This window comes from Plodia interpunctella, chromosome 24, assembly GCF_027563975.2.
Source record: "Plodia interpunctella isolate USDA-ARS_2022_Savannah chromosome 24, ilPloInte3.2, whole genome shotgun sequence".
In the NCBI taxonomy this organism is placed as follows: domain Eukaryota; kingdom Metazoa; phylum Arthropoda; class Insecta; order Lepidoptera; family Pyralidae; genus Plodia; species Plodia interpunctella.
Window position 1 is genome coordinate 6,799,916 of NC_071317.1, and position 13,286 is coordinate 6,813,201.

At 36.9% G+C, this 13,286-nt stretch overlaps 1 protein-coding gene across 2 annotated transcripts; it reads right to left on the reverse strand.

Moving 5' to 3' along the window:
* Positions 1–1,316: 1,316 nt before the first annotated feature.
* On the reverse strand, positions 1,317–12,679 carry LOC128680480 (facilitated trehalose transporter Tret1-like). Of its 2 annotated transcripts, XM_053763675.1 has the most exons (8): positions 12,515–12,679; positions 11,432–11,536; positions 9,116–9,298; positions 7,212–7,288; positions 5,375–5,428; positions 3,726–3,886; positions 3,130–3,305; positions 1,317–2,821 (listed from the first exon to the last, which is right to left on the reverse strand). In XM_053763675.1, coding segments are annotated over exons 2-8 (1,602 nt in total). In that variant the 5' UTR covers positions 11,433–11,536; positions 12,515–12,679; the 3' UTR covers positions 1,317–1,871. The 2 variants fall into 2 exon arrangements, with proteins under 2 accessions (XP_053619650.1, XP_053619649.1); XM_053763674.1 differs by lacking the exon at positions 12,515–12,679 and having other exon boundaries at positions 1,317–2,806; positions 11,432–11,555.
* Positions 12,680–13,286: the final 607 nt, after the last annotated feature.

The window sequence follows — 13,286 nt, forward strand, 5'->3', positions numbered from 1 at the left end:
AATTTATTTGGAAACTTGTGCACTACATCACGAAGTTTGGACAATTACCTTGGTCACACACAAACTATAGAGAGTATGGAAAATCAAATCACTTGAATATAGCGATGGTAGTGACCGTTATTGTAAGGTGGCTCGAATCCTAGTCGTGCCACATAAGTACCAACCAAATCGTCTCATATACTGTACGGTAGGTTTCATAGACACCTCTTCTTAACGAGTCTGTTAATATGCATCTGAAAAGTGATAAAGTGCTTGCCTTTGAACAGAGAGGTCCCGGGTTCGATCCCCGGTCGGGTCGTGATGGAAAATGATCTTTTTCTGATTGGCCCGGGTCTTGATTGTCTAATATAATAATTTACATTGACTAAAAGAAACATTTGAGATTCAAATATACTTTTCCATTTCTATTGGAAATTGAAAACGTAAGCTTATATTTTCAATCATTATGATAATGGTACACCGTTACTATCCGTTTATCGTTGTTTTATTTGACAATATTTTGTCCTTTGTTTGTTTGACAACTAAGGATGCCAGAGACCATGCGAAGTGTAGAAAAAAAGTAAGAAATCAATTGGATTGGATCAGAAATCAGGTGTATCTTATGTCATGATTAAGAAGTTTAACTTCTGTACCCTGTGTATTATACTGCAGGGGACTTTAAACTTAGCATGTTTAAGTTATTAACACGTAGTAGAAATTGTGTACCAGCCACTTTCTCTAATGATTCTAAGGACCACAAAAATTTTCTCGTTCAACAACACAAAGTAATCCTGCTTAAACCGAATATTGGGGAAAGCATCGAAAAAACAGATCGTCAACAAGCGAAAGATATCAAAATAGTCCCTAAAAATACATATTCCAGTATTCAACATGGCACGCGTGGAGCGTATTATGACTTACCCTCGAGATAAGGCTTGAACCTCCCCGCTTTTGGGGTAATTTCCCTAAGTACCATTGCAATGTGAATACGTGATTTGATATTGTTGAACGTTTTTTTTAGAATTTTGTTTCTAACGCACTATGTACCCGCGCTCTATGTACCTGCGCGCATCGTCACATTTTTATTAAAAATAATGAGTTATTTTTAATAGATTATGTCAAACAAAATAAAGAATTTTGACAGACAGTTGACTAAATCGAAAACAGTGGCCACCGATTTACGTTTATTCAACTGTGATTTTTTTTGGTATATTTTTATAAATATACCAAAAAATATAGCTATTATTAGCTACAAAGATGATGCCTACTAATCTACAAAGTCGATGCTGATATGGATAACTTCTATCCTATATTTTGCTAAATTAAAAACACTTCAGTTAGAAATCATTCTTTATTACAAAAATATAAATAAATAGGTACTAACTCTATGACCTAAACATACAACCTTACTTTTATGAACATAATAAAATTAACTTAATTTAAGAAAATTGAGTCATAATTTAAAATTCCAAAACGTTGGAAGATCCAAAACGATACGCTTTAAACTTCCTTACCAAAAAAAAAATACACCCTGTCTTTATCAAATGCTTTATAAATAAATACATATGCACATAAAATAACATCATCCATATAGCTTTTGATTTAATATTCAATTATAAAAGTATGCTCTACGTAGTTTATAACTCTTATTAATTTTATGTTACTCATAAAATTTATGATAACAAATAAGTAGGTACCTAACACTATACATAGGAATTCTTTACTTTTACTTGATACTACTTGAAATGCTTTTATAACCCTTTTCAATTCTCAATAATAATTTATTTCTTTATTATAAATATAATTATTATGAATATCTCCTTAATCAAAGTCAAAGTTGAAATACTGATTTCGAATAAATTTTGACCCAAATTCAATCAACATATTCCAAATCAGGTTTCTGATACACTCTCAACTTCTATTACATGTGTGTGCTTCCTTCTCTTATGAATACCATCGAATTCATTATGTATCTCTTCTAATGTCCTGTTTTTGGTTTCTGGCACAAAGAAATATACAAACAATGTACCAAATAAGCAAATAATAGCAAAATACCACAAAGCCCAACCTGGTTGGACTTTAGCCACCAAATTTTGAAACAATTTCGTGACGCCAAATGCTAGAAACCAATGGAATCCAGCAGTTATCGCCGTAGCCCTTCGTCTAACATTTGATGGAAATATTTCTCGAAGCATCAGCCAAGGAATTGGACCTACACCTGATGCGTAAACGCTTACGAACATACATAAACATAATAATGGAACCCAAGTGTTATTCTCTACCAATTGAGAAGCTTTCAAATGATAGTATGTTGCTAATAAACCTAAGCTAATAGCCATAAGCGTGAAAGAGAAAACTAAAAGAACACGCCGTCTGACCTTTTTCAATAACATTGTAGAGAAATAAGTAGATGAAACTAAACAGAATCCAAGAATGATAGCAGCGCTGGGCAAATTCATTGTTACAGTGAATGTGTTGAAAATGTTCTTCGCGTAAAAAAGGACGGGATATATTCCACTCATCTGCTGGAAAATCATGAGTCCGAAAGAGACAACAAGAGCTTTGACTGTTCCTTTTGTGCTAAATAATTCTTTGAAGGTCACTTTTTGTTTGACGTTATTTCTCATACGTTCTTTTAACTCCTTATATTCAGCGTCGACATCGTTGTCAATGCCTCTAAAATATCTCAGAGCTACTTTGGCTTGATTGTATTTTCCCTGAGAGAGGAGATAGGCAGGTGATTCAGGTAAGAATATGAACGCAACGAAGAAAGCTATAGGTATAGTAGTACAGATAACAGAAAGCCAGGTGGCGCTGGGAATCATACCTGTAACAAACAGATCTTAATTTTTCGATGTCATCTGAATTAAATAAAATGCAACCGACAATGGCCTTAGAGTTTCACAACTATTGGCACTGTCTATCAAATAAGGAATGAATACGAGATTGAATCGGTATCATTAATGAACAGACACCATAATATTACCGAAATATTATGCATTCATCTATTTGTGAGGCAGCTGGTCGTAAAATCACAGGCGAGTTTTCAACAATTGAGGTTTCATTTTCCAAGCGGATCCCGGATTTTAAATAATTATAGTCACGAGTGTGACTAGCAGCTTGCTCCGTTATGAGAGAATTGGAACTCACCAACAATATAGCCGAACAGCACTCCACAAGCGAGATGGACGTGGTAGAAGTTGGCCAGGGTTGGCAGCAACTCGTTCTCAGCTATGTCTTCCACGTATGGAGGGATGCCAACGCTGAAGGCTCCTACTGCCACTCCGCCCACGAACCTTCCCACGTAAAGGCCGTACACGTTCGGACTGGAATTAAAAGGCGATATTTATATTTAAAGTAGGAAAGTGGATTCTGGACTAACGCTCTATGGCTGTGACTAGGAAAACGCACAGTCAAGAGAGAGAGTATTAACGAATAAAAGTCTTGACAGCTGAGAGGCGACAAGAGCGATATCATAAGACTTCTGTCTTTGATAACGCTCTTGTCGCCTCTCAGCTGATTTGGTTCTCACAATTTGTTAGCTTGCTTGCTTCTGCAAGCGGCTGGTCTAGAAATTACAACCAAGCATATTAAGAAGACAAAGGCATTCAAAATTCAAATTCAAATCCTGCCTAACACACTCCAACCATCTCGTCTTCCGTCTTCCTCTACTTCTTTTTAATGATAAAGAAAGATAATCAAACACAGTCTAATATAGTATCAATATTGAAGTGTGGGTTATATACCTCGAAGCCACCATAATCCACGACACCACCAGCGGCAAGGCGAGGTAAAGCAGCGTCTTTTTTCTGCCAAAGTGCTCTGATATCAGCCCAGTGGGGACAGCTCCAAACACCGCTCCAAGACACAGCAGTGATGCCGTCCACGATGCGGCCGAGTGGCTTAACTGGAATGAAAAATGTCGATTAGAAAGAGACAAATAGAATTTATTGCGAGGCACACAAATTATATCCATATCCAGACCGATTTCAGCCACAGCGACTTGGTATCTGGCTACTGAGACGAACGTTCGTGAGCTTTCAGGGGACTGACATAACTAATTTTAGCAGTGAAAGTGAAAGTGGCGATCCCGGTCAGTCACACGTCCTAGTTGGACATAGGTCTTAGGTCTGCGTCAGAGGACACAAATTAAGAGAATAATAAAGTATGTGAGCATAACGGCTCATATTGTCTGAGGAAAATTTGTCCATTTATCTGATCAAAACTGAACCATAAGCCGACGTGGCCGAATTATCTAAAAAATAAGTTACGAAGTTCAATTGCGATTATTATGTGTATATGATTGGTGGGGTCGGGGCCGATTCTCGTACGTTCGATCGATTGATGCGTTCAATATCAATCGATCGGACTTTTTCGATTGTGTATTTGATTGAAACCTTCGTTCGAAGCGACTAAGTAATAAAAATCCTTAACACCCGATTGGCAAGAGCAGCATTCCCAAAAAGAGTTAACGTCAAGCAGGTAACCGAAATTTGAACATTTAACGGACTTAACTTTCGCGACGTCACGGTCTCACTGTCGAAAATAAAAACGTGACGCGAGAGAACGAGAGAGAAATATGTTAAATATGTTATTATCTCACCTAATATTATATGCATTAGTGCGCTTCAACTTATACTCCGGGTTACTATAATATTTTATCTGTTCCACGAAAACTAATAACTAACTAAAAAGCTCAACGCCAATTTCTAAAATATAATTAAGGTTTCAACTTAATCTGTCAATATAAATGAATATGAGAGCATTGCACTAATCTCCTTCATCAAGGGCGTATAAATGTTGTAACATTGAGTTATCGAAGTGAATCGGATTGTTCAAAACTTCAAATAAAATCTTTGAAATTTCGAGTAAATATTCGAATTACAATTTAATTATTATCAGCCAGCTCCTTTACCAACGCAAATAAATAAGCACATTGATAAGGGGTGTCCACAGTTTACAGAATCACTCTGAATCTGTCTTTTCGCGATAAATTCAAAAACGGACTTTCGTACGGTTTTCACCAATAGATATAGTGTGATTCCTGAGAAATGTTTTGATCCGAGCCGGAACGGGTCACTAGTCGCTAACTAATCCCAACTAATATTATAAATGCGAAAGTAAGTTTGTTTGTTTGTTACCTTCTTCACACTCTATCTACTCAACCAATTTTCTTGAAATTTAGCATACATGTAATGTTTGAAGTGTGTAGAAGGACATAGGGTTAATTAATTTCCCACGGAAACAGTTATGTTTCCTAGATGTACATTTCATCTAGGAAAAATAACTGTTTCCGTGGGAAATTAATAATTAATTAATGTTACAGGGCTTACTTTGGGGCTAGCTCAATCTGTGTGATTTGTCCTAATAATAATATATATAATATTTAACTCACCACAAGTCGCGGGCGAGAATCGAAGCCATCTGATAACACTGTTTCCACTGGACCCTGGAAAAGATAGATATATCAATTAAATACTTCTTCGAATAAACTACTAACTTGATGGGAAGTGGTCACCGCAGCCAATGAACGCCTGCAACACTAGGCGCGTCACACTCGCCGGTCCTCAATGAACATTTTCACGACCTTTTTAAAGGTCTCCATGTTTTAGACTCTAGGGAAAGCTATAGCAGGGAGCTCATTCCACAGCCTTACGATTTAGTGCAAATTTTATTGTATGCTAACTGTTTTAAGTTTTGTTGATGTAATTATACAATTTACTCACTTCCCTGTAACATAATTACAACAGGATAATATCTTCCCTGTTCTATCGCATAGTTATCTTTTAAAAGTACTCTGTATGTAAATATATATATATATAAAAGGTAGGTACTTTTTAAAGGGCGTTGCCCAGCAGTGGGACATCTGGCTCTTAATAATAAATCATTTTACAATTTTAATTTGTAGATTTTTCGTGATAACAATAGGTATATTTTTAACAAACTGTAATCAACTTTTGCCGTAACTTTAGTGCAAATTTTGAACAGTATTAAATCATGTTGCAGCTGGATATTTTATAGTACTGGCAAACTTTTACTGCATCCAAACCACCTGCACTGCTGCACACATAATACGAGTAAATTTCAACCTTAATTCTTAAGGAATAAGGATTATAATCCAATTTTTATCAACAAGACTAGTCCCAATCTACTTTCGACTCTAATCTGTGTAAAATAAAGTAGAAAATTTATTGGTCTTTAGTTTTTTAGTAAGTCAAAGACATGCGATGGCTGTCGTTTGGTCGGAAAACTTCGGAAAAGTTCGGCAAACTTCGTCGCATGTACGTGGGTTCACTTGCCATGTATTACATACCATATTGTTTAGAATTGGAAGCTCAAGCCAATTAGTAAATGGGTGTTTCAATAGAAAATTTAGTAGAAATTTCGCTGCAAATTTATATATATATATATATATATAAACCAGCGCGGCCGCCGCAGCGGTCGAAATGCTCTGAGAAGTACCCAATTGAGTCGCAAGATTTCACCCGAGCAAACATAGCTTATATACATATGTGCATTACAAGTTAAATAAAAGCTTGTAAACTAGGCCTGTTTATTCAGAGCGTTTAAAAAACCGCAGCGTTCGCCCCTCGAAGCAATAATCCACTCCAGCACTAATGAAATCATTATTTATGGTCGCCGCAGCTCGGTAGAAATTTAACCGTAAGTACTTTATTAATAGGTATTGAATGTGTCGTTCCACCTTCTGTTTTCTGCTCTTTGAGGATATTTTTAAAGGGCAATAACAAAGGCTGTTACGAAATTAATGTAATACAAAATTACTTGAGGTAGTTGGAGATTCTCATAAGCTACTTTTACCGGCAATAGCTACTAACTTAGACTTGTAAATCACCAAGACAGTAAAACGAAACATTTTAGACGAAGCGATAAATATCCTAGGCGAGGGTGAAATGTCGCTTCACTCTCGAGATGTATATCTTTTCACTTCGATCGCGAGGAATTTGTCAACAATTTATGAAATAAGCATTCAAATATTATTGGATGTACGCCTGTTCATCTTGGCTAATTGAATTACTGGCCACTTATAATGATTAGAAGAAGATTTTTCTTTTTTCTCAAGAGCATTTCACTTTAGTTAGATAATTTTTTCAAACAAGAAATTCAAAAACGAAGGTTTTATTTAATGCTCTCAAATGTAAAATTAGGCGGCGTACGTCCAATAATCATGTCAAAATTTACGATTGCGTAAAGTGAAAAATATATTTTCTTACCTCAGTACTAATCAGGTGGGGAAGGGCCGATGAGGACCACGCTATGCAAGCTCCTGCTGCAAAGGCGCCAAGGTTAACTGAAAACAATAATTGTTACTTTACATATTACACATCTCAATATATCTATATCAGGGAAAAAAGTGGTACTTGAGTGAACAGCTTGGTAGGATGAATCGCGCTCGGTCTGAGAATTCTGCATTAAACAACTTTCGCAATTATTGATCATTTTGTGACCAAAAAGAAAACTAAAACTCCAAATGCTTCTGCAGCCAAATTTCTTGAATATTAACGTTGTACATTTTTAACGTCTTACGTATATTCGATCAGAGGGTTACCCCTCTGGCATTTCACTTCGATCCAATCACATTGCACTGTGGTTGTCGTTGCGTCACAATGAACCAATGTGATTGGTTCGCTGCGACTCACTTCAAATCGATTCGATGGTGAGAAGTGAATGCAAACCTGCACTAACCCCTCAGGTCGCGTGTCCTGACGCGAGTTAAACATTTTTTTAACCATCACAAAAAGTGCACAACGCCACTAAAGAAGTTGTCACTTCAAAATATTCTCTTGAGTTCCGAGCTGCAAAAGGTACTTTCAGTTAAATACTAGTCACAGAAGGGACTGGCAGCTTAATGTACCACCTTTTGGATATATTTTGGATATAATTGGTCCCAATAGGGTTTGGCCTTCTGAAAAATCCACCACTCCGCTTTGCATCGTGCATTTGCGTGCTGGGTAGTTTTCTCAAAGATATATTACTGATTTTTAGATCTATTAGTAGCCTTCTCTATTCAAAGTAAGGTCTAACTGTCACTCAGATCAGATAAAATATGTCAAAAAACTCAAATCAATATATTAAAAAAAATATATTTGGCTCACTTATCGCTTTCCATTCTTAACCAAATATATAAATTTAAACCGAGACTTTAGTAGAGATGTCAAATAAATGGAACTTGGGAAATTTCCAACGTATTTTATCTTCAAAACGAATGTAGGGTTCCGTACAAGACGAGGAAAAGTGAACGATACAACATAAACATCGTCTAGTCCTTATTTCTATCTATTGATATCGTTTTACTCAGAATGTGGTACAAAATTTTATTTAAATACTCAGAATGTTTATTAATATCATCTCGAAAAACTAAAAACAAAATTAGAAAACTTTTTTGATGCACCAAATTTTTGCTGTAAGTACCAATCGCCAACTCACATATATTTTTTCTTTATTTCTTAGTGGAAATTTTAAAAAATATATTTTAACAGATTATACCACATTAGATAAATAATTTTAGTGGAAAATATAACTGTTGTCCGACTCTCACTTGGCTTTTACTTGCTACAAAATGTTCCACGGTCCCTAGTCGTGTTCACAGTTATTGCAAGAAATTCGCTTTTACAATTTATAAGATACCTATCAGGTGTTAGTACGCCGTTGACTGCAGTTTTGGTGAATTTCCTATTAATTTCTCATACTCGAAAAGTATGTATGTTTTATCCGAAGAGAGGGCGAAAGATTCAGATTCTAACCCGCGGATGGGAAACTCATAGAAATTTCGTAAGAAAAAATAAACAGCCAATGTGATTTTTTTTAAATCTTAGCAAAGAGTCTCCACCAAAGGCAAGACTCGGCAATGAGAAGAGTTCGAACAGTGGTTGTCACCACCACCATTTTAATCCAAGATTTTCTCCAGAAACTGCAGCGTGGAATTCTTTAAAAAGGACGCGAAAAGATTTATTCAGCGCCGGCAACGCGCGTGTGACACCCCTTGTGTTGCAGACAGACGATAGGCTGCGGTGACCACTTCCCATCAGATGGGCCGCATGCCTGTTTGCTTGATCAGTCAGTAGTATGAAAAGGGTGGGCCTTAATGTTGATGACATTGAGACTAAACAAAGCTCACCTATCCCAGTAGCGATATACTGCGTGGTGATTCCAGATGTGTCCCGCTTGATGTCCGGGACTGTCTCGATTCGCTGCAGGATCTTCGGGACACCATTCCTCACGGGAGGGTCCAGCGGAGGAGCTGGAAGATCCAGGTTCGGCTGTTCAACGTCCGCACTCGACGCGCCCTGGTCTTCCGTCACTGAAACAAGCGATTTATTTATTTTCAACAAGCGTCCTATCCCGGCTTTGCTTGGGTAAAACCATAATAAATTATACAACTAAACTTTCCTCAAAAAACATTATGTGTAAGTGACAACCGTACAAAAATCCGTCCAGTAGATTTGAGTATATCGCGTTCATACAGACAGACCGACAGACACGACAAATCATGTTTGTTGTATGGGAGCCCCCTTGAATATTTATAGCAAATGGTTCACCTGATGGTAAGTGATCACCGTTGCCAAGAAATAACTGCAACACTAGGGTCACCACGCGATCCTAGCGGGCAATTCAAGTGCTTGAGAATTTCCTTACATGGAACTCTTAGAAGTCGATTAAAAATCCACTTGACCTGATCTCCGAGTTATCAGAAGTGATTGTTCGTGTGTTTGTGTTATCTCTATCTCGTAAACAAGGCTAGAAGCGAGGTCATGGAATGTTGTTCCAGTGATATTATGAAACATTGTCTATGGATCTGTAACAGAACATGTATGTTCCTTCCTAATCGTGCATCCAGTCATGTCAGATGCGATGTGACTTACGTCCATTATAGGAAATGTTATCAAACACAATCAACGGAAAATAAACAACTCTTCTTCTTCTCCCTCTCTTCTTTACCACTCTATTTGGTTACTTCCTAAACCATAAAAAGATGGAGCTCAGGGACCGCGCTGATTCTTATTCCTTACGAAATCCCACTAAAGCCACGGCACACGGCTCGGTAACAGGCTTTTTATAATAAAGAATATTTTTCAAATAAATCAACTTTCAATAAACTTTTCAATTGACAAAATCATAAAATTATCCGAACTTGCTAGTTTGATAGTTTCCAGTTTCCACATTTACACAATATCAATTACTAAATTATTTTGTAGCTACTTATAGCCATTGTCAACAACGTTAATGTGCAATAAAACAGGGTAAATATGCACTTAATTACGCAAGTGTTCATAAAAACCAATCAAAGACAATATACTTTCCCGATAAAAAAATATTATTTATCAGCAACACGGTATTTACGTCGACGATCGACGTCCGTTGACAAGCACTTGTAGGTATTAGTTTGAATGTTTTTTTATTAATGTGATAAAATAGTCATTAAAATGTGTAATTTTTTATTATAATATTGGGAATTTAGTCCAAGGCAGGCCTTGGACTAAATGGTCGGCTGAACTTAAAGATTTCGACAAGAGATGAACGGAAAAGACCAACGACAGGGCTACGTGGAAGGGAGTGGGGAGGATTTAGCCCAACAGTGGGACATGTTGCAGCTTAAAAAAGGCCATTTATCCATAAAGTGCTATTTTGTTACCCGAGTTTGAGCGGGGTACCTATGCAACTGCGGGCCCAATAACCCAAGACTTTTTATAGAATTAGTCGATCGGTACTGAATTTTTATACACCCTTAATTGGAATACACATTAGACATCCTATATAGTATTTTTTATTTCCTAGTGGACCCAATATGGATGCAGTGGGTCCACTAAGAAGAATAGGGTCAGCTATTTTCTTTTTGGAATGGATATTCCATAAAAGTAAACCGCTGACCCGCTCTGACTGCAGATTATTCCTCCCATTTTAGGACCATTTTTTCTCTGACATGATTTTCATTAAATACGACAATGAAATCTATCAATAATATATCTCTGCAAAAGATGTGATAATCGGTAGAAAAAAAAAGTTCTTAGTTTATTACCACCAAAAAGAAATTATATTTCAGATATTTTTTCTACATCCCCTTCTACTAAATTACAGTTATCTAATACTAAAGCAGTCAGAGATGGACGGACAGACATGACGATACTAAGGGCTTGTCCACTTCGGAACCATAAAAAGTACATAATGTTCCGTAGTTCACATGAAATTGTGTCTACTGATAGAGTTACCAGTAGACAAAATGTCATCAAAATCTACGCAATGGTTGAGTCGTGATTGATTACAAACATCCAGACATACAATTAATAACTTAAACTAAACATAGACAACACATTGATTATGAAAGGAGAAGAGCATAAAATCGACTACAGCAATTAATAAAAAGTAAAATGTGTAAGCGCATACGCCTATAATTGATTCATGTTTAAACTAAAAAAATACAGAAAATAAAACTTACTTGTACAGTCCTCGTCGTGAGTCCTAAACACGAGCTTCACCCAAAAGTCACGAGACACTATGTCAGCAAGCCACTGGAGACTGAAGACTGGAGACGAAGCTAAATCTCCACAGACACAAACAACAAGCCTATCATTATCAACTTCGGGTCGCTCCAGTCAACCTATACTATTATTTATTACTATTGAGACTATTGAGATGACTATTGTGACATTAATTATATGTAATACTAGCGACCCGTCCGGGCGGCGCTCGCGTTAAACCATAATAAGTACATTCACCTAAACTTTCCACAGGAATCATGCTATCTACTACAAAAACCCGCATGGACCGATTTAAAGATCTAAGGACACACGGATCCTTTTTTTCGCATAATTTATTTTGTCCCTGTTCTTTAGCATACCAGCTTTGACATAAAATATTCTGAAACAATGCTATTCTAAACAAACGAAGCGGTGGTGGTGTAATGGTTAAGACGCCCGCCTGTGGATCGAAAGGTCCTAGGTCGAATCCTACTCGTGCCACATGAGTTTGTATACAAATCTGACTCATGTATAGTAGTTTTCATCGACCACCACTTGCTTCCGGTGAAGGAAAACATCGTGAGGAAACATGCACACTGGTTGATTATTATTCACTTATATGTGTAATGGAGAAGGCAATGGCAAACCATTCCGTTAATAATGCCAAGAAAGTTGTTGTGTGTGTTTCATTCCACGTAATGACCACGACCCTCAGCCATGAGGAATACGACTATAAAGAAGAAGGCAATTTCTTTTTGGCATACGAGTAAATGTGGCGTAATTAACTTTTAGGTTAGGTTAGTTATACTTATAATAGTTATGCGTAAACTTTTATGCTCAAAAATCTTTATACCGTAATATATTATGCTATATTACATTATGACTTAATTTTTTATGCTTATAGAGACCCAAGCAAACAAGTGGCTTTGTTTTACAATTTTTTATTTTACTAAGTAGTAAATGTAGGGATAGTGACGAAAAATGTTGTCCAAAAAATATTAAACGGACACATCCAACTCAAACACACAAAATATCGTGAAGTTATAAAGAAAGTGATATACTTCTTCTTCTTCTTGGCGTGTCGACGGCGAATCGTATTAGTGGAGGCCAATAAGACGCCACCGATACAACAGGATCTGTGGCGTCTGGCAGATCCTGCAGCGTGCAGGAGGTGGGACACGCAGGGCAGACAACATCATCTGTGCCATGATTTGGGGAGTAAGGGATGTGCTACGTACTGCTTGAGTGAAATTCTGTGCCAAGTTCAGTAGTGCCAAGTTAAGTAAACTGTCAAACTAATAGTTAAATTATGTCCCGTACCAAAAATATACTGAACGGATTTTCATTAAATTGGTCACAAATATAGACTACACTTCCAGTAACCTAACAAAGGATCTTCTGTTGCGAAAAAAACAGTTCCACGCGGACGAAGGCAAGGACGGACGCTAGTGTTACAATATTTTTATAAGCATTCGGATTTGTATGTAAATAAGATCCGACCTTAGAAGTCCCCGTGCTTCACCCAGGTGGAGAACTTAGGTGAAGCACGGGTCCGGACCCGAAAAAACTCCGTAACAAAACCAGATACAAAAAAATTCTTGAAAATATTCCATTATCTCTGTCATATTGAGCGGAAAATATTCCTGGTACCAAGAACACGGCGTGTTTTATGTATTTTTATATGAAAACAACATCTAGTATGCGGGGACCGAAAGTAAAATGTTATTTTACCACATATAACAGGAACGGCGGGACATATTGTAGTGTAAATATAGCCGAAAAATTTCCTCAGTTTTGTTTATAACAAATATAAAAATGGAAATATTGCATTGA